The sequence below is a fragment of the Narcine bancroftii genome, chromosome 1 (assembly GCF_036971445.1).
Source record: "Narcine bancroftii isolate sNarBan1 chromosome 1, sNarBan1.hap1, whole genome shotgun sequence".
Classification (NCBI taxonomy): Eukaryota; Metazoa; Chordata; class Chondrichthyes; order Torpediniformes; family Narcinidae; genus Narcine; species Narcine bancroftii.
In genome coordinates this window covers 161,105,626-161,128,269 of record NC_091469.1, presented here as the reverse complement: position 1 = coordinate 161,128,269, position 22,644 = coordinate 161,105,626, and the positions used below count along the sequence as shown (strand labels likewise).

At 44.5% G+C, this 22,644-nt stretch overlaps 1 protein-coding gene across 10 annotated transcripts in view; it reads right to left on the bottom strand.

The window, feature by feature from the left end:
• Positions 1 to 22,644, bottom strand: part of lifra (LIF receptor subunit alpha a) — a 280,918-nt gene that overhangs the window by 34,045 nt on the left and 224,229 nt on the right. For all 10 annotated transcript variants that reach the window (XM_069883753.1, XM_069883832.1, XM_069883762.1 and 7 more), the window contains 4 exons: positions 21,145 to 21,290; positions 8,849 to 9,014; positions 5,253 to 5,320; positions 2,049 to 2,259 (listed from right to left, as the gene is read on the bottom strand). In XM_069883753.1, coding sequence (XP_069739854.1) covers positions 2,049 to 2,259; positions 5,253 to 5,320; positions 8,849 to 9,014; positions 21,145 to 21,290 — 591 coding nt within the window. The remainder of the gene's footprint in view (positions 1 to 2,048; positions 2,260 to 5,252; positions 5,321 to 8,848; positions 9,015 to 21,144; positions 21,291 to 22,644) is intronic.

Genomic DNA, 22,644 nt, shown 5'->3' with positions numbered 1-22,644 from the left:
GAACAATTTAATAACTCTAAAAGGGCCCTTGATTCAAAATAGAATAATTCCTTTAACTATGGATAATTCAATTCTGCATGCCTGGTCCCATAAAGGGATCATATATCCAGAAGATTGCTACATGCAAGGACAATTGTCATTTGGACAGTTAAAAAATAAATACAATATCCATAACAAAACAACCTTCTTCTACTTTCAATTAAGAGTTTTTTTTTTAAGAGATGAATTAGGACCGACCATGATTTTACCAAAGTGGAGTGAAATGGAGATTCTAATCCGAAAGGGATCACAAAGAAATTTACATCAGTAATATACTTTCTACTTCAACCTAAGCAGGAGTTATACAAATCAAAACAAAGATGGGAATCAGACTTGAATATCAGTATTAATGATAAGATCTGGTCTGATTTATGTCATGTGCATTATAATTTCTTGCATCAACTATATCTTACCCCACAGAAATTGCATAAATTAAATTCTAATATATCTGATATATGTTTTAGATGTGGAGAAGAAACAGGTACCTTCTTACATTCTACCTGGTCAAAGCTCTAAACTGAAACCTTTTTGGGAAAATTTAAGAATTTTATTAAACTAGATTATTGGAAAGCAATTGCCACAAAGACCAGTATTGTTTGTTCTAGGAAATATTATGGATATAAGAGGCTGTCTAAGGACCAATTGGAATTTCTTAAAATTGTATTGGCAGTGGCCAAGAAATATATTACGGTTACCTGGAAGTTTGATTCCCTTCTGGGCATATCCCGATGGAATACAGAAATGCACAGTTGTGTTCCCCTGGAGAAAATTACTTACAATTTAAGGAAAAAATACAATATGTTTTTGCAGGGATGTCAGCCATATTTACAAATACAGGGTTGAATATTTAAACACCTATACTATTTTTGAATTTTCTATCCCATTTTCTTCCACATTTGAGATCTAGGTAGAAAACAAAATTGGACTTTCTGAGCTGGATGCTGGATCCCAACAGTTCCTTTTCCCCTTTTCTTCTAATTTCTATTTTCTTTTCGAGGAGTTTTTGTTTGGGGGAGGAGGGATGGGATATTTTCTTTACTTTTTTGGAAATTTAGACAATCTGTATCAATGATTTTTTAAAATTTATTTTATATATGTGTGATGGTAAATTCTTGATACTTGTTTGATCATAAAACTAAAATAAAATATTCAAAAAAAAAAGAAAGCATTTGAAACATTTGTCTTCATCAGACGGGCCATTGAATACATCAGGATCTCATGTTAAAGTTGTATAAGACATAGGTGAGGTCATAATTAGAATATTGTGTGCTGCTTGGTTACCTAGCTGTGGGAATGTGATTATATAGTTGGAAAGGTCACAGAAGATTATAATGTTGTTGCAAAACACAAACAGCTGGAGGAACTCAGTGGGTCAGTGTGGGGATTCGACCAACACCTTACTGCAAAAGGCAATCTCTGTACCTGCAGGAAGACCACCTAAGGGGCTGACTCCACCTGGCCGGCTGTCAATCAGCCAACCTGAATATAGACCTGAGCTGCCCCTCCTGAGCCAGTCACACGGGAGCCACCAAGGTATGAACTGGTGTTTAGACTTTTACTGGAATAAAGCCTGCTGTACAGTCTTTTGAGTTTTGTGCTTGCTCACTGCTACCTCAGTGTACCACAGTCAGGCAGCAACAGGTTTTGGGTCAAAAACCCTTCATCGGGAATAAGAAAAACCCAAATAAAAAGGTGGGGTAGGAGAGGAACACAGGTTGGCAGATGATAGGTGAATGTAGCTGAGGAACTAAGGGTGGGGGGGGGGGGTGGGAAGAAGAAAAAAGAGCTATGAGGTGATAGGGGAAGGTGCAGAAGGCTGAGAAGGATGAACTGTGATTCCAAGGGAAGTGAGTGGAGAGATGGAAGAAGAAGGTGTTGATGTTAAGCATGTAAGGAGGATGGAAAAGGGAAAGAGAAGGATGAGGAACTCAACCCACATAAAGAAAAGTACCAGGATTGGCTCTGGAGTAAATGGTGCCACTGATCGGACTTGGATTTCTAACACTTACCGTCTCGCTGTGGAGGGATCTTGATCACAGAGTAGGGGGAGATTCCAGCGCTGTTTTGAGCCACGATGGTAATTATGTAGCCAGTTTGGTCCAGGTGAATTTGCACATTAGTTCCAAGTGTCTTAATGCTATTTACTGAAGTACATCCCACTTTGGACCAAGTTACATTGTGGAATAAAATTGGACCATTTGCTTCAGTATCTGAAAGTCGCTGCAATGGTTAGAAAAATTGAAGTTACTTCTATTTGTTTTCCATCCTTCAACCTTTTTAAGAACATTTAAACATGTTCTAGATGAATGCAATTTTTCTCTCACCTCATCTTTGATTTTTTTTTCATTTTATGTGATTAAACAGCACTGCCTCTTTGCTCCCAACCCAGTTTCTTTTATTCTTACAAAACAGATTTGACTGAACACACAAATTTCCACTTCTCCACAGCCTCTCAAGTATGCCCACCAAAAAATACTTCCAAGTGAATTCAAATTGAGAACATTACTACAGTTTCCTGTTTTGAATGATCTATACAAGGACAAAGAAATTCAGTCCATCATGTTGGTGCCAATTTCTTGACAGAAGTATCCAAATAGTCTTAATCACTACATAGAACTTTACAGAACCTTACAGGTCTTTCAGCCCATGATGGTGTACCGACTTGTGTACCTGTTTAAGAGTCTTTTAAATGTCCCTGTTGTGCCAACCTCCACAACCATCCCACGCAATGCATTCCAGGCACCCACCTCTCTGAGTATAAAAATTACCCCTGACATCTCTCCAAAACTTTCCTCCACTCACCTGAAACAGATGTCTGTAATACCAGAAATAAGTATAGAGCCCACGGCGCCTATCTCGCCATTTAATCATCAGCTAATCTATTTTCCCACTCAGCCCCATGGCCTTCTCCCCATAACCTTTGATTCATTCTCCCTCTCTCTCTCTCTCTCTCTCTCTCCGCACCCCCCCCCCCCGGCAAATAATCTGGCCTACACAACCACCTGTGGGAACAAATTCCACATATCTACCACCCTATGGCGGAAGAACTTCCTGTTCTGAGCGGGCGTCCTTCTGTCCTGAAGTTGTGCCCTCTGGTATTTGCGATTGCCACCCAAGGGCATTTTCCCCTCAGATCAGGAAAGCTCCTCCTCTTCACATGTCACCAATTTCAATCTAAATTATTTTTCATTCCACTACCTTTACAGGCAATGAACTCTTGACTATAACAATCTGGTGTATTAATAAAAGATCACTTCCCTGGTTTTGGTCTCAACCCTCCTATCATTGGAATGATTTTATCCTCATCTGCCTATCTGAATAACTATGAACATTTCTGTTAATTCTTCATATTCAATGGGAAATAAACTCATCACAATACCTCTCCTTTCTTAAAAATGGAACTTGTAAAGGCTAGAAATCGGAATGAAAACTGAATGTTGGAAACATTCAGCAGGTCGTATGTGGAAAGAAAAGCGATCATCTTTTCAGAATGAAAACCGTGCAAGCATTAGGTTTTTTTTGTATAGAGGATGGTGATGGAAAGATCAAACAAATATTCAGGAATGAGAAGGAAAAAAAAACAAACAAAAGAATATGTAAAAGCTGTGAAATATAGGCCAAAGCTACAAGAAATGCTTAAAATTATTTTCCCTTTGGAGGCTTGTAACCAGTGTCATACCGAACTGGGTCCACTGCTGTTTTTAATGAACATAGATCATTACAGCACAGAACTGTACAGACCCTTTGGCCCACAATGTTGTGCCAACCTATATAAACGTACTTAATCTAATCCTTTCCGACCATTTTGTCTACTCCTATCCTCCATAGCTATGCTCTAGGTCACAAAGTTGTGGACAATGTTTATGACTTATATTAACAATTTGGATGACAAAACTGTTAATGTGGTTAGTAAATTTGTGGTTGTCAAAATTGTCAGTACCGGATCAAATGTTGTCTCAGTTTACAAGAGGATCTCAATCAACTGGGTGTGTAGACCAAAGAATGCAGATGGACCTTTTACTTAGATAAGTCAAGCTTATACAAGTACAACCCAGTGAAATAGCTTTCTCCAGTCCTCAGGGCAAAACATGAAGACCCACATCTAGTCATGACACACAGATAGAAAAACAATAAATATGCAGGACAAGTATCTCATCTGTACAGATGAATAAATATTGGTTCATGAATATGAGAGTCTCGGAGGGTCAGTGTGAGCAGTTCCTTTGGTTGTTCAGCATTCTCAGTGCCCGTGGGAAGAAGTTGTTCCTCAGCCTGGTGGGGCTGACGGGAGCAGCCGAAAGAAGCTGTGTGCAGAGTGGAAGGAGTCCTCAATGATTTTGCGCACTCCCTTCATACAACGATCCCAGTAGATCACGTCAATGAGAGGCTCGAGTCATCCCCTCTGTTACTCTTATGGTCCTGTGGATTGACCTCTGATCCATTTCTCTGCAGCCACCGTACACACTGTGTGTGAGAGAGAGAGAGAGAGAGAGAGAGAGAGAGAGAGAGAGAGAGAGAGAGAGAGAGAGAGAGAGAGAGAGAGAGAGAGAGAGAGAGAGAGCTCCTGTAGAAAGTTGACATAATGGTGGCCAGTAGCCTTGCCCACATCAGTCTTCTCAGGAAGTGTGGTCACTATTGCACCTTCTTGACAAGTCCATGATAGGTTAGTAGTTAAGTGAACTCCAAGGAACTTGGTGTCTCCACGCACTACCCCCACAGAGTTGTTGATGTGTAGTGGAGGTCCTCCTAAAGTCCACGATCATCTTGGGAAGCAAAACAGGGCAGGACAAGGACAGTAAATGGCAGGGTGCTGAAATGTGTGTAAAACAGAGAATCTTTGGGGTAAAGGTACACATTTCCCTGAAATCAGTAATGCACTTGGACATGAAGAAGGTGTTTGGAACACTTCCCTTCCTTGGTAAGGGCATTTAGTTCAAGAGTGGGGACATCATTTTATAACTATACAAGACATGGTGACTATATTTGGAGTATTGTATGCAGTTCTGGTCACCCAGCTACAAGAAGGTTATCATTAAAAAAAGGATGTGACTGAGACTGAGGGCTTGAGTCATAAGGAGAGGTTTGAAATTAGCCAACTGCCTTTGCGCCTCCTCCAAAGATCCTACCAAAAAACATTTCCATCCATTAGAGTTCCAAGGTGAATCTTTTAAGACTTTCACCCTGTTCCTAAGGCAGACATTCCTTGCCCTTACCTTCCAGTAAATGGTCACTGTTCGGTCTGGCATTATTGTTCTCCACACATCAAGGCTCACTGACGGAGCTGTGGGGACAAACATTTTGTGAGGGAAAATGTACAGAGAAGTGGATCTTTTCCACACATCGTTTACCAAGCTCTCTTACCTGATTTACCCGAAGCACTCTGGATGTACACACCACATACAGGGGACTATAGGCCTTTAGCCCTCAATCAGTGTTGGGAAAGATAGTGTTGGATAGTTGCATTTGGGAAAGATAGTGTTGGATAGTTGCATTTGGGAAAGATAGTGTTGGATAGTTGCATTTGGGAAAGATAGTGTTGGATAGTTGCATTTGGGAAAGATAGTGTCGGATAGTTGCATTTGGAAAGCAAGGACTGATTAAGGATAATCAGTTTGCGCATGAAAAATCTTGTCTAATGAATTTGACATTTTTTCCCCCAAGTTAACCAAGATTATTAAAAGTCAAAGAACACATTTATTGTCAGAATACGTACATATCACATACCCGAAGATTCTTTTTCCTGCAGGGCAGGCAGAATTTCTACCTATCATTCTTTACAATTTGTTTTTTTAAACGGGCAACTGAAATAGATAGGGTGACAAAGAAGGTGCATGGTAAACTTGTCTTCATTGGTTAAGGCATTGAGTACAAGAGTTATAAACATCATGTTACAAGTGCACACAATGTTGATTAGGCCACACTTGGCAAGTTGAGTGTAGTTCTGGTTGCATTCTGCAGGTCAAATGTATAAGCTCAATGTTATCTGGTCAGTGAGTTAGAGGAAAGATTGAGTAGGCTGGGTATGTTTTCCTTGAGCAAAGGAGCTAGGAGGTAACTTGATCGAGATACACAAAAATCACGAAAAACAGGTCAGAGTAAATAGCCAGAATATGCTTCCCATGGAGTGTTTAAAACTAGAGGACATAGGTTAAAGGGGAAAGGGAAGAGGACATAGGCTAAAGGGGAAAGGGAAGAGGACATAGGTTAAAGGGGAAAGGTTTAATGGGGATCGGAGAAGTTCATTTTCGCACAGAATCATTGGTATCTGAAATATGCTCCCTGAGGAGGTAGAGGAGGCAGGAACATTTCATAGACATCTGGACAGGTATTACAACGAACATGGCGTAGAAGGATATAAATAATGCAGGCAAGTAGAGTTAATATAGATCGGCTGAAGGGCCTATTTCTGCATTGTTCAACTCCATATGTAACGAACCACGAAGTTATTCATTTCCTTCCACATGGGGTTTCACAGTAAACAAACTGAAGACAAACTTTCAGAACTCCACCAGCAAAACCTCACAAAAGAAAGCAAGCAGTGTAATATAATGCAACACCATTCATTTTTCAATTTTAACCTTTTAAGAAATATTTGGACAGGTACATGGATGGGAGGAATGGAAGGATATGGACTGGATACAAGTCAGTGGGACAGACTAGAAGGGCCGAAAGGTCTGTTTTCTGTACTGTAATGTTCTAAAGAATAATAATGTTCTATTATTATTCAGAGGATCTGAGATGTTAAGGGAGGGTCATAAACCTTCTCAACACAAAGTTGAAATAAATTTCCCAATCATTTCCATTACAAATTATAGAAATTGTTTATTTCACATGTACCAAGACCGAGTTTTGTTTAGCATCGATCCAAGCAAACCCATCCACAGTCAAATACAGCAGGCAGTGCAATTAATCAAAAAAGGGTTAAAAAAAAAGTCATTTTCTAGAAGGGATCTGTTGAAGGTGAAAGGGGAAAATTTAAAGCAGAAGTGCGGGGCAAGGGTTTTCTCCCCCCCCCACCGAGAGTGAGAGGTGCCTAGAATGGTCTGTCAAGGGCCATGTTACAACAGTAGCATTTACGAGGGTTTTGGATGGATAAGCAGGGAATTGTGGGATATGTATCAAATTGCAGGCAGTGGAGTTTTAGTTTAACTTTACATTTGGCACAGACACGTAGACTGAAGGGCCTGTTCCTGTGGTGAGATGTAATTCAGCCAATAGGCCACCAGGGGTCATCCCGGTGACCTTGTCTAGAAAGCAGTCCAGAGCTACAGTCCAGCCTTCCAGGTTCGTCTTGCAGAGAGACAAGACCTCTTAGTGTACGTATTAGTTTATTAAATTATACTTGCACTGCTGGTCTGGTTATTGTCAGTACACTGTGTTCCAGAATAGTGCAGGGTATCGTGTTACTAGGTCAAAAAACTGCAGGATAGTCAAAATTAACAATTAAACAATGCAGGGCATCATCTTTTTACAATGAGAGGTTAAATCACAATTGTAAAGATATTACTGCCCATTGCCACCCTCTCAAAAAAAAATGTCAGTGCTGCTTTATGGCAGAGCTGGTGCAGACTCAGGATAGCAGGGAGTGGAGACACAGTGCTGTTCCGCAGGGTCCTGCTGTGCAGTCCTGATGCCAAGGGCTCTGTACAGGCTTTAACCAGTCGGTTAAGGTACCTGACATTTTTTTTTAATCCTGCAATCATGGGGTTTGTGTCCAAGATGTGGCGCCTGTGCTGCGCAGCAGACCACGAGGGGTTACATAGAAACATAGAAGATAGGAGCAGGAGTAGGTCATTCGACCCTTCGAGCCTCCTCATATTCAACGAGATCATGGCTGATCTTAAAGTTCAGTACCCCTTCCCCGCCTTCTCTTCGTAACCTTTAATACCCTTATACTGAAGAAATATATCTAATTCCCTCTTAAATATATTTAATGAACCTGCCTCTACTGCCCTCTGTGGCAATGAATTCCACAGATTCTCCACCCTCTGGGTATAGAAATTCCTCCTCATCTCGGTCCTAAATGGTTTGCCTATTATCCTCAAACCATGGCCCCGGGTTCTGGACTCAGCGGACCAGCGCAGGGTCTCGGAAATGAGGAGGACACTCCACCCCCTCATTGAAAAGAAGATGGATACGAGATGGCCTGACGGAAGGGCTCAGCAGCTGAAGGAACCACACAGGCTGTGGGCTACTGGCAACTTGCAGTTGAAAGACCCACACGGGTCGCAGGCTGCTGGAGACTGGCTAGTGGGAACCAGGTATCAGAAACTGGCATTGAAAGGGTGCTGAGGGCAAGGAGGGTTTCTGAAGGGCCTTGGGCAAATCCATGGATATTCAGTGTCTCTGAAGGGACTTTCTTTCTCTTATTGTTAGGTGCGCCAGGCAATGCTCACTGTGACTCTGTTTGCCTTAAGACAGAATTGGAAGAATATCATGCATATTAATGTACTGTTACGTGATAAAGGAACCTTGGAACCTTCTGAACTTTACATTAGATTTTCTTTTTCTCCATTCCTCCCCGTCTCATCTAGTATTATTAGATGAGACAGTGTAGGGTGGCTTCCATCTGTATTTATCCTTGCAGTCCCAGGCCTGGAAGTATATGATGGGGCAGTGCGGTGGGAGCTTCTTTCCATCTACCTTATACCTATCTTTGTAATGTCTATTTTCTGAAATAAGTGATTGGATCCACACATTTAATTCCCAACAGTAACATTCCTTGTGAGTTACAATTCAATAAAGAAAATATATCTTGAGCAACACGTCTCGGATTATTTTACAAGATTATACTTTCCCAATTACTCACCGGCAATTCTAGTCTTGAACTTTGTAACATTGCTCCATTCACTCCACTTCCAAAAATGTTCAGATGAATATCGAGCTTTGATGGAATATTCCGTGTTGGGTCGTAAATTATTTAATGTTTGTGTATGCAGTGCTCCCTTTGACTTCCCAATCACATAATAATAAAACTGTAATAGAACAATATTTGAAAATGAGATATGAACGTACCAAATGAAAAGCCAATGGCATCAGATGCGAGAAATCTGAAATGTAAAAATACTGGAAAGGCAGTCAGCTAGTAGAAGAAGCTACTGCCATCTGTGATCCTGATCCTGGGTGCAGTAGGTGTGGAGCTTCTGCATGTGTGGATTTGTTGTCCTCCAACGTATTGCAGTTGTTCTCATGGGTTAATTCTCTATGAAAGTTAACTCAGTGTAGCACAGAGAACATAGAATATTACAGCACAGTACAGGCCCTTCTCCTACATCTCAAATCCATAACCCTCTATTTTTCCTACATTCATGTGCCTATCTAAGAGTCTTTTAAATGTCTCTATTGTACCAGACTCCACCCCGGAAATGTGTTCCAGGTACCCACCACTCTATGCTAAAAAAAACCTGCCTTTGTCAGCTCCCCGAAACTTTCCTCCACTCACCTTGTCTTGGAAGCTATGTCATTTAATGGCCTCCCAAAAAAAGCTATCAGGCTCAAGAATCAGAACTTATTGTCATGAACATGTGTCACAAAATTCATTGTTTTGTGGCAGCATTACAAGTGTAAAATTGCCATAAATAAAATTTTTATAAGAATAAATAAATTAGTGAAGAAGAGGGGAAAAAAATGAAGTAACATCTGTGGTTCATTGTCCTGGGTGGTGAGGGTCCTTAAGGATAGAGGCTGTTTTCTTGAGACACCACCTCTTGTAGATGTCCTTAATGGAGTAAAGACCGATGTCCATGATGGTGCTGGCCATGTTCACAACTTTCCGTAGTCTTTTCCTGTCTTGTGTATTGGCAGCTTCATATAAGAAAGTGATGCAACCAGAAAGAATGCTCTCCACGGTACACCTGTAAAACTTTGCAAGTGTCTTTGGCGACGTACTAAATCTCCTCAAACTCCTCATGATGTAGAGCATCGACATGGAGGTCTCAGGATATGGATACCCAGACTCTTTCCACTGCTGGCTGCTGGATGAGGACTGTTTTGTTATTCTCCTGATTTTCCTTTCCTGAAGTCATCAACCATTTCTTCGGTTTTGTTAACTTTGCATGCAAGGTTGTGTTGCGGCCACTCAACTCACAACAATGAGTTGCACTGCCAATCTATAATAATACTGAAGACTAACTCTTAAGGCAATGATCCTACAGAATCAAGAGAATTAAGGTATAGGTCATTCCAGAAGACAAGGAAGAGATCGCACCACACAGGCTACCCCTTATCACACATAGCTCCATTTATACAGAAACCCATCAGTCAATTTTGTCAGTAAATTAGAAAAAAAACAATGAATAGGAAAGACATAAAACTGGTGAGAAAAATAATTACCGAAAGTGGGGAGGGGGAGAGAAGAATCTAGTCAAAACACAAAAGTCTGCAGATGGTGTGATGAAGTAAAAACAGAAATGCTGGGGAACTCAAACTCAGCAGGTTCTTCAGTGTCCAGAGGAAGTAAAGATATATAACTGACATTTCTGGCCTGAGCCCTTTGTCAAGCTGAATCTAGTTCCAGGTTGTTGCTGTAAATATATGTATGCACATCAGACCTTTGAATTTAAGAGCATTAAAGAAGCATATATGTATGGTTTGCATGCAGGGTGTCCAAAAATTAGGTGTTTATAACCCACGAACAGACTGAATACCCTTTATCCGAAATGCCTGGGACCGGAAGTGTTTCGGATTTTGGAACACCATTTAAAAAATGCACTCACTCACTCAGACTTAAAGACTATACATATGCATTCCCATTACAATACAAATATTTACATATGCACAAATGAACTGAAGTAGACATCTAATCCGTATATTCTCATGCAATTGTCGACACCGTGTAATAGTCGACCACCCCCGACCCCACCCCCCCTTTTTGGCCTAAAAATGTTTTTTTTTTGTGTGATCCATGTAAAAGTTGACCCCCTATTTTTGGCAGATCCTCACCCCAGCACCCACCCATCCGAACACCTGACTGCAGATCCTGATCCTGTCTGTGACAGATTATGTTCTATACTTTTGGAAGATAAATTGCGGGGTTTTTAGTAAGGTCACACTCAGATACAAACACTTCAAAACAGATCTCATTTAAAATAACAGAGCTCTGCTCAAGCCAGACAGTTCAGGCTCTGAGTGTCTTTGCAAAAGGCTTTGAGGAATGCCTATAAGCACTTCACAAGTAGGTGTTAATTGGACATGCTGTGGAGTAAAGGATTATTGCTTGACCGGTCTGGAGCCGCAGTCTGTTTGCTGTTCTAAGAGGGTCATGTGGTTTTCTGTGTGTGTGTGAGAAAGAGAGAGAGAGAATTGAGTTCTACAGTTCGGCAGCAGCATCTGGGACTGGAACAGGACAAGCTAGCAAGATTGTGGAAATACCCCATTTTCAAGATGGGTTGTGAATTCTTAGTTTAGCCTGGCTTAAGCCCTTGTGGTCCATACAAGAGGAGAGGGCTGGCTGTATTATGTTTCACTTGAAATAAGGGAAACAAAAAGGAACTCTGTGATAACCTGAAAGAAAGAGATTATCATCTGAAAAACCCTGATGGAGCAATTTTCTCCAGCAAGACACTAACATGGCTGATAGGAAGGAATCACTTTGTGTTCAACAAGCAACAAATCACTCTCAAAACCGACAAGAACCTTCCTGAGCGGTAATAATTTACCTTTCAAACACCAAAGCCTGGTGAAGATTCATAAATGTTAAATTCTGTGCACAGTATAAGAATTCCCTGATACCAGTGAACTTGGAGGAGTGAGAGATGAGATTGGACTGTGAATCCAAGAACTTTTCTGAACTTGCACACACATTACATATACATGCACTTAGAATTAGAAGGAAGTTAAGTTAGTGATAATAAGTTAAAGTTTGTACCTGTTTTTATGTTTAAACAAAATTAATAGTAACTTTTGTTTAAGTAACCATTTGTATTGGTGAAGTTCTTTTGCTGCTGGGCTTTGGGGTCCTCTGGGCCGATAACAAAGCCCCCACCCATCTGAGCTCCCAATCACAGATCCTCACCCCAGCCCCCACCCATCAGAATTCCTAACCGCAGATCTTCACCCCTGCTGCCCGCTCACAGATCCTCACCCCAGCACTCGCCCATCCGAACTCCCAACTGCAGATCCTCACTCCCGCTGCCTGCCAATCCGAACTCCCGATCACGGATCCTTGTCCCAGTGCCCACCCATTTGAACAACCAATCACAGATCCTCGCCCCAGCGCCCGCCCATCTGAACTCCTGATTGCAGATCCTCACCCCGTCTCCCACTCATCTGAGCTCCCAACCACAGATTCTCACACTGGCCCCTGCCCATCCAAACTCCTGACCGCGGATCCTTACCCCTGCTGTCCACCCATCTGAACTCTTGCCCATGGATCCTTGCCCCAGCGCTTACCTATTCACACTTCTGACCGCGGATCCTCGCTCTGGCCGCCCATCCATCTGAGCTACCAATGCCCCGATCATGAACTTACCACGCAGTCCCAGTCATCCGAGCTCCCAACGCCTTGAACAACGCAGGTACTCATGAGGTCAAAAGCTTGACCCGTGTAAAAGTCAACCCCCCCCTTTTTTTCCAAAAAAAGGTGGTCCAAAAAATTTGACAATTACACGACAATTGAAAAATTTACACTCAATAATGCACTACTTAAGTCCGCTACATTCCATTCTCTGATCAGGATTTCTGGACTCTACGATATTACCTTATGGGACTACGGACAAAAATAGTTTTGGATTTTGGATCATTTTGGATTTCTGATATTCAGGTAAGGGGTATTCAACCTGTAATCTGAGTGATGGAATAGATAAAGGTGATGGGATTGCAAAGTTTATTTGAATGCAAGCAATCACAGCAGGAAACTTTGAGGATGAAGCTCCTGTTCACGCTACTAAACCACGACTGCATCTCCAGATCTAGCTCTAACAGTGTCATCAAGTTTGCAGATGGCACAACAGTCGTCGGCCTCATCAGCAACAACGAGTCACACTACTGAGAAGGGGTGGAAAATCTCGTGACATGGTGCAAGAGTAACAACGCGAGTCTCAACGTGGACAGGACGAAGGAGATCATCATGGGCTTCTGGAGGAACAGGACTGACCCCCCTCCACTACACATCAAGAATTCGGTAGTGGAGAGAGTGCAGAGCACCAAGTTCCTTGGGGTTCACTTTAACTAGTGACCTATCATGAACACACATCTCTTCACTTGTCAGGAAGGCACAATAGCGACTGTGCTTCCTGAGAAGACTGAAGAGAGCAAGGCTACCGGTCACCATCACATCAACCTCCTACAGGAGCTCTATTGAGAGTGTCCTGGCCAGCTGTATCACAGTGTAGTATGGTTGCTGCAGAGAAATCGATTGCAGCTCAATCCACAGGACCATAAGAGCAGCATAGAGGATCACTGGAGTCTCCCTCCCTCTCATCGACATGATCTACCAGGATCATTGTCTGAAGAGGGTGCACAAAATCACTGAGGACCCCTTCCACCCTGCACACAGCATCTTTCAGCTGCGTCTGTTGGGAAAGAGGTTCAGGAGTATCAGAGCCAGGACCACCTGGCTGAAGAAAGCTTCTTCTCACGGACAGTGAGAATGCTGAACGACCAAAGGAACTACTCACATCTGAGATTGCCATATTCACAAAACAGTATTTATTTATGTATATGAAAACTTGTTCTGCATGTCTATTGTGTGTTATTTCTGGTTGTGTGTCTGCATGTTTTGCACCAAAGACCAGAGAATGCTGTTTTGTTGAGTTGTATTTGTGCAATCAGACGACAATAATCTTGAAGTGCACATTGGACAAGTGTCAATCGGTTTTTAAACACACAAATCAGCATGGTTTTGTTCAGCTGAAAGGACTCTGTCCTGCTACTCCAGTGCCATCCTCTGAAACACCTTGACATCTCCCTTCAAATGCTCAGCCCTCTTGATGGCAGAGATCCAGCAAACTAACATAAAGGCTTTGGCCACACAAGTTCCCACTTCACAAATCGTGTTGTAGCCATTCCTACATTGTTGGCTAGAAGAGCTATCTTATTCAAACAAAGATTCTAATCCACCTACATTGACTCAATGGTTCTCTCAAATTATGTCATGTCGTACATTTGATACTTCTGTTTTATAAATTATTTCCACATGACTTAGTATAATTATTTTTCCTTCTGGACTATATTTAATTTTATTCCTTTTCCTTTGATGGTGAAGACCAGACGATTAATTTTTATTAATAAATTCTCTGGGTAGGCTGTCCAGAGTTTTTTTTCTTAGATTAGGTGGGGTTTTATACAATAAAAAATTTTCTCGTTTTGAAGATTTCCATTTGAGATGAGAACATATTCGTTAATTGTGGTGATATGACCACCAACCTACAGCAGGGGGCGATCTCTGTACCTGCAGGAAGACCACCTAAGGGGCTGACTCCACCTGGCAGGCTGTCAATCAGCCAACCTGAATATAAACCTGAGCCGGCCCCTCCTGAGCCAGTCACACGGGAAGCCAACAAGGCATAAACTGGTGTTCAGACTTTTTCTGAGTTTGTGCCTGCTGCTACCTTAGCGCATCACAATTTATTCCAGTAAAATTTAAAGAGAGGCCATGGAGAAGTTTCTGATGATCGGGAGCCCGGAGGTCGCCCCCCCCCCCCAACATCCGGATGCTCAGGCACGCTTCGAGATCTGGAATCACGCAATTGAGGTGATCATCCTAACACAGGCTGAGGTGATCAACACTGACCAGAAACGGCTTGTGGTGCTCCACACCAAGCTGGGTTCATGAGCTTTACAGGCCATCAAGGATTGCACAGACTACGTACCTGCCATGGTGTCCTGGAGAGCATGTACAAGGCCCCGACAAACGTGGTCTACGCCCAGTACCGCTCAGCATCAGAGTCCAGCAGCAAGGTGATATGGCAGATGCATATCTGGGGACCCTGTGTGAGCTAGCCTGTTCATGACGAAATGAGACCAGGATGACCGAAGGGGAAGTGGAGCGACTGATCCGGGACGCCTGCGTGCAAGGGCTGCACTCGAGGAGGGCCCGAAAGAAGCTGCTGGTGGAAAACAGTGCCTCACTGACCAAGACAGTGGATGTAGTCTGCTCCCTGGAGGCTGCAGCTCATCATGAAGAGATCCGGGACGCCTGCGTGCAAGGGCTGCGCTTGAGGACTGCGTTCGAGGAGGGCCCGACAGAAGATGTTGGAGAAAAACAGGGCCTCACTGACCAAGACAATGGATGTAGTCCGCTCCCTGGAGGCTGCAGCTCACCACGAAGAGATCCGGGATGCCTGCGTGCGAGGGCTGCGCTCGAGGAGGGGCCGACAGAAGCTGTTGGAGGAAAACATTGCCTCATTGACCACACAATGGAGGTGGAGGTGGTCCGCTCCCTGGAGACGGCAGTTCATCATCAAGAGATCCAGGACGCCTGCGTGCGAGAATTGCGCTCAAGAACTGCGCTCGAGGAAGGGCCGACAGAAGCTGCTGGAGGAAAACGGTGCCTCACTGTTCAAGACAATGGAGGTGGTCCGCTCCCTGGAGGCTGCAGCTCATCACGAAGAGATCCGGGATGCCTGCGTGCGAGGGCTGCGCTCGAGGAGGGGCCGACAGAAGCTGCTGGAGGAAAACAGTGCCTCACTGACCAAGACAAAGGAGGTGGTCCGTCCCTAGAGGCTGCAGTTCATCATCAAAAGATCCAGGACGCCTGCGTGCGAGAGTTGCGCTCAAGGACTGTGCTCGAGGAAGGCCCGACAGAAGTTGCTGGAGGAAAACAGTGCCTCACTGACCAAGACAATGGAGGTGGTCCGCTCCCTGGAGGCTGCAGCTCATCATGAAGAGATCTTCGATGCCTGACTCCCCCAACCTCCACCCTGGCAAATGCAAACGACCTTTGTCGCTGAAGGGTCTTATGTGGAGGAGACGATTTCAGCTGCCAGCATAGCTTACAAGAGCAAGTACTGCAGGTCCCGGTGTGGATCAGATAGGCAATCCCACAACAGGCTGCCCAGCAACAAACTCGCATTGCTCCCGATGTGGGAAGAAATGCCATTTCGCCAAGGTGTGCCTTTCCAGAGCTGTTGGGAGCACTGCGGCTGTGTGCAACCAGCTGGGAGCCCTACCAAACACTGCCACATGTGAAGACCAGATGATGCCATTACTCGCCCCGCCACATCCGCCCTCACCGCTGACATCACTTCTGGCCCAGTCAGTGACCCACACCACTGCAGTGTGCTCAAACTGGGCACTGCCAACGTCCTCTGGATGACTTCTGCCCGCACAGATGACATCACTTCCTGCTTCATTGCCGATTGGGTTGGCCGACCACACTGACGCCATGTGCGTCCACCAAGTCCCGCCATCTTGGGACTGCCGCAATGAGCGCACCACATCGATGGGATGATATGGTCAACATGGACGCTACCCAATCGTCCACCCAATGCACCCATGCCCCGGAAGGAAACTACTGTCCGTTACTCGCCACATCCATTGGGGAGTAGTGACCCGGACACTGAGATGGTTCTACGTTCCACCATCTTAAAAAGGGACATTCCCCGTGAACTCGGGTGCTCAATGATGGACATCGCTGTTAATGGGAAGGTAACAAAATGCCTGTTCAATAGTGGTAGTACTGAGAGCTTCGTGCACTCGAACGTGGCCCGGACACTAAAACTCAAAATCTATTCCACGAACTTTTCCATCACCTTTGCTGCCAAGGACCACTCCATCAGGGCCCTCAGGCGCTGCTCAGTGGAATTGACAATGGGGCAGGGGGGATCATACCAAGGGTTCAGGCCCCAGCTCTGTGCCCCAGTCATCTAAGGGCTGGAATTTCAGTGCCACCTCCAAAGCCTCACCCTCGCCTTCAGCGGCCCCCCCCACCCACAGCCCAACGACTGCCTTCAATCCACCTGTGGTCTCTCCACACTACGGGTAACCCCTCCATCCCTCTTCAACTATCTTATGTCAGACCTCAAGCCCATAGCTGCCAACTGCAGGCACTATTGTGCAGCCAATAAGGCCTTCATTAAGGCAGAAATGAGGTGGCTTCAGGAGGAAAGTATCATGGAGCCCAGCACCAGTCCCTGGAAAGCCTAAGTCCTAGTGGTAAAAGGGGGTAGCAAACCGAGGATGGTCATCGATTATATCCAGACCATAAACCGGTGCACCCAACTGGATGCCTACCGCCTACCCCGAATAGCCAACATGGTCAATGAGATAGCCCGCTATAAGGTCTTCTCGACAAGTGACCAAAAGTCGGCCTACCACGCCTGGGATAAACCATATACCACCTTTGAGGAGACAGGAGCCTCTACCAGTTCCGCTGGGTCCCATTTGGGGTCACTAATGGGGTCTCTGTCTTTCAGCGGGAGATGAATCGCATGGTAGACTTGCACAACCTAACAGTGACCTTCCCGTACTTGGACAATGTCACCATCTGTGGCCACGACCAGCAGGACCACGATGATAACCTGGAGAGATTTGTCCAGACGGCCGAGGAGCTGAATCTCAGTTACAACAAAGAGAAGTGCGTGTTCAGCACCACCCGCCTCGCCATCCTGAGGTACATCGTGGAACATGGTGTCATCGGTCCTGATCCAGGAGGCATGCGTCCACTAATGGAACTGCCTCTTCCCTACATGCTCAAGGTTCTCCGCAGGTGCCTTGGACTTTTACTCCCAGTGGGTCCCCTGTTTCTCGGACAAGGTACGCCCACTGGCCCAAGCCACTGCCTCCCCCCCCCCCCCCCCCCCCCGATGCCACGATGCTGCCGTAGACGAGGACACCTCATTCCAGGTGGAGGCCGATGCCTCTGATGTTGCCCTCGTGGCTGTAATGGAGGGTTAAAACCATGTGCTCAGATGCTTCCTTGCTTATGTGAAACTGACAACACTGGGGCCACACTCAGGTCACCTTACTTTCAGAATTAGCAGATGTAATTAAACTCAGCCATGGGGATTTATCTGAAGATACACTTTGAAATGGAATTCCACCGTGAGGCCCAGGGAAAGCAGTTGTCAAATACGACACTCTGAAATTGACGCATTGGTCACAACCTGTCTTGCTCAAGAAGTTTTAATGAGTCCTTGTATCTACGAGATAAACCAGGAAATCATAGCATCCTGGTTCCATAATAATCAATCTTCTAAATTGTAGAATAGTATGGTCAGCTTTGATTTTGACTGACAAATGTTAGAGGGAGTGGGTGCATGATTAATTGTTCTTTCCTAAATGCAGGATGGTACGGTATTGCTAAAGCCTTAGAAGTTTCAATAAGTCTTTGTATCTACGAGATAAACCAGGATATCATAGCATCCTGCCCCATAATAATTAATCTTCTAAATTGTAGAATAGTATGCTCAGCTTTGATTTTGACTGACAAATGTTAGAGGGAGTGGGTGCATGATTAATTGTTTTTGGGGTATAAAAGTCTGTGGTCCTGCTGCTGAAGTTTAGACTCTCCGAGGGATGGGAACATCCCTTGTCAAGAAGGAAGAACAGCTAGAGTCCGAGCAACGTCCCGGTCGGGGGAGGTGAAGGAGCTGCTACCGGCGCCCCGGCAGCCTACTACAAGTGTGCCGTCATTGCCTCGCTTCGGCAGTTGGGACCAGTCCAGGCGTTGTTAAGTATGATTAGGCAGGCTTGCATATTGTAGTTTGAAACCTGCTTTATATTTGTAATAAACATTTGTGTAGACTGAACTGCTCTCGGTGTGTGTCTCTATTTTCTTTCGGTAGCTCAAACACTGTGACCAATCTAAAACGAACAAAGTGAAAGGTACAAGTTTACCCAAGACAGTGGCCACCCTCAACGGAGGACCTTCACAATTCCAAGCTCTTCTTCTCCAGGACCTTCCACGATTCCAAGCTCGGGCTCTCCGCCATTGAAAAGGAGGCCCTGGCAATCGTGGAAGCGGTCCACCACTGGCACCACTACCTGGGAGGCAGGAGGTTCACCCTCCTCACCAAACAACTTGCAGTGGCTTTCATGTTCAGCACCACTCATAAGGGCAAGATCAAGAATGATAAGATCTTGCGCTGGAGAGTCGAACTGGCCACATTCAGCTACGACATGCAGTACAGACCCGGGAAGTTCAATGACTCCCCCGAGGCCCTGTCCTGGACGTGTGCCACTGTGCAGTCCGACCAACTGCAGGCGCTACACGACACCCTTTGTCACCCAGGCGTTAAGCGCCTGTATAATTTCATCAACCCTAACCCTTCACGTCCAAGAAGTCCAGACCATGACCGAGTCATGCAGGGTCTGCGCAGAGTGCAAACCATGCTTCTTCCACCAGCTGCAGGCCCACATCAAGGCCAATCGGCCCTTCGGACAGCTTAGCATCGACTTCAAGGGCCCCCTGCCTTCCACAAACAAGAACATCTACTTCTTCGAGGTTGTAGACGAATACTCTCATTTTCACTAATGCCTTTCTCTTTCCACAGGAAATCGGCAACTGGGGTCTCCCTCCCAACTTGGCTCACATCTCTGGGACAGGTACTCCTTCGCAAACACGTGCGGGCCCACAAGTCCGACCCGGTGGTCAAGCAGGTGCTCCTTCTCCACACCAACCAGAACTATGCCTACGTCAGGTACCCCAATGGCCATGACGACACCGTCTCGACCAAGGATCTGGCACTAGCAGGGGCCCAATCCCCCCAGCATCACGACTACCCGGCCCACCCAGAATTCAGGGGCTGACCTCCTCCCTCCACCCCGCCAGAGGGCCCCATTCCTAGCAGACCAGACCCACCCCCTTGTGGACAGAAATATAGACAGACACTACGCTGACGCCCGCCTCAGCTTACATGCCAACCCTGCGACAGTCCCAGAGACTCCTATGGCCGCTGGACCATCTGAATTTGTAAATACCACCAGAACCGTTTTTACACACCCCCTCCCAGGACAATTTTAAGTGGATGAATGTGGTGATACAACCACCAGCCTACTGCAGGGAGCGATCTCTGTACCTGCATGAAGACCACCGAAGGAGATGAGTCCACCTGGCTGTCTGTCAATCAGCCGACCTGAATATAAACCTGAGCCAGCCCCTCCTGAGCCAATCACACAGGAAGCCACCAAGGCATGAACTGGTGTTCAGACTTTTTACTGGAATAACGCCTGTTGTCCAGTCTTTTCTGAGTTTGTGCTTGCTCGCTGCTACCTCAGTGCACCACAGGTATAATGCAATATGCTATATCATATAATGTCATCTAGTGATTTTTTTTCCTTTTTTGATTATATACTCCTATTCTCCTCATGTATTGTTTACCTGTGATTAACAAAAAGATTGAAAAAGAAAGAAAGGGTTGGGCCGAAGGTTAGTTTCAGATGGAGGTGGTGATCCTATATACCCCAACTGTGCCAAATTAAATCTGAACTGCACAGTGAAAAGTCACAGAGATAAAAGTGACTTAGGAATGTCATAAGAACACAAATGTCAGCCATCTGACCCATCGAGCCTCTTCCACCATTCAATACGATCACGGCTGATTAAAAAATCTGCATTTTAAATACATTCAATAAAGCAGCCTCTTCTCCTTCATTGGATAGAGAATCCCACAGATTTACTATTCTCTGAGACAAGAAGTTGCTCGTCATGTATTAGATTACTCGCTTGAATCTTTAAATTAAATTTAAATTTAGACATACAGGCCATTTCAGCTGACAAGTCCATGCTGCCCAATTTACACCAAATTAACCTATAATCCCCAGTACATTTTGAAGGGTGGGAGAAAATCGGAGGCCCTGGGGAAAATCCATGCAGATGCTGGGAGAATGTATAAACTTCTTACAGACAGCATGGGATTCGAACCCATTTCTCGATCGCTGGTGCTTAAAAGGTGCTGTGCTAATTGCTACGTCAACTCTGCCACGCAACCTCCTTGCTCCTCTCTTATCTGTTCCAATCATAATTTTATGTTTACATAAGATTCCCCCCTCGTCCATCGAAACTTCAATATGATTATAGTCCGAGGTTACTCAATCTGTCCTCATAAGGCAACCTTCCCTCACCTGGAATTTCTGGGAACCTTAATAACAAAATGAATAATATCACTGTATCAAGAAAAGTGGGGTTTGAAAAAAAGGTATAATGATAGGGGAGCAGTCACTCACCGTCATAACTTGCCCAGAGTTATCCTGGATTTCTATCTCACAATGCAATTGAATGTCTGTGTAATCTACTTGATCCGACCAATGCAAGTTGGTACTGTTTGATGTGGTCTTGTCGTCCCTCAATTGATGAGGTGCAAAAGGGCGAACTGGAAGGAGAATATATTAAAAAATTAAAACTCCATCTACATCTCAAAACAATGGTGCTCTTCTAAGCAAGAAGACTGAGAACTTTCAATTAAAAATTCGAGAGAACTCCTCAAGTTTAATGGGTTTATAAAAACACATACAGTGTTATTTGCATATGGAAATCCTACAACTCACTCTCAAAAACAAAAGCCACACTTCATATGTTGTGTGCTATTTTACAGATTACCCAGTCATATCGACAGATACTTGATCACATCCTCAGACCAACTGGCTGGAGTTTTTGGAGACATTTGCAACCTTTCATTGCTACAGTCTGAGGACCCCACCTGCTTCAAAAGGACATCCATCCTACCTAAGAAGAGCCGTGCGACCTGTCTCAATGACTCTCGGCTTCTGGCATTTGTGTCTCAACCAAAATGAAGTGGTTTGAGTGGCTTGTTATGGAGCCAATCACAATAACACCGGCATCAGGTTGTTTGTTCATTGACTACAGCTTGGTATTCACACCATCACACCAGACATTCTCTTCATCCCTCGGCCACTGGACTTCAATCAGTGAGGATTAGCAACATTATCTCCTCTTCACTGGCTTTCAAAAGAGGGGCATTGATGATGCTTCATACCCTACTCTATTCCCTATATACTCACGTTTAGCTCCACTGTCACTTGTATATTTTCTGATAATGGTCAGAATAAATTAGGGAGAATAAAGGACAAACATCAAGAATTTGGATAGGTGCTGTAAGAACAGCCTTCTTGTTCTCAACATCAGTAATTACCAAAGAGATTACTGTGGGCTTTGGAAAGGCAACACTGAGGGACCAGGCATCAGTCTTTATTGACAGGACTGCAGTCCTTTCAAGTTCTGGAGAATCACCACATTGGACGATCTCCCCTGGAACCAGCAGATCAACACATGGATGTTCTAAGAAATCCAAAGACATTTGGCAGGTCGTTGAATACTCTATCAAACTGTTGCAGGTGCACTGTAGGAAATATACTGACTGGCAACATGGTCTGGTTTGGTAACTCAAGTTCCATAGAACCATAGGACACTACTGCACTGAAAAAGGCCCAAAAGGCTCCAAAAGTAACCCTGCAAATTATAGGCTGACAAGCCTGATGTCAGTAGAAGGTAAATTATTGAAAGGTGTTCTAAGAGATTAGATATACAATTATTTGGATAGCCAGAAACTGATTAGGGATCATTAACATTGCTTTGTGCATGGTAGATTGTGTTTAACAAATTTTAGAGTTTTTCTAGAAGGTTATCAGGAAAATTGACAAAGGAAAAGCTGTGAATGTTGTCCAAGGACTTTAGTAAGGCCTTTGACAAAGTCCCATATGGGAGTT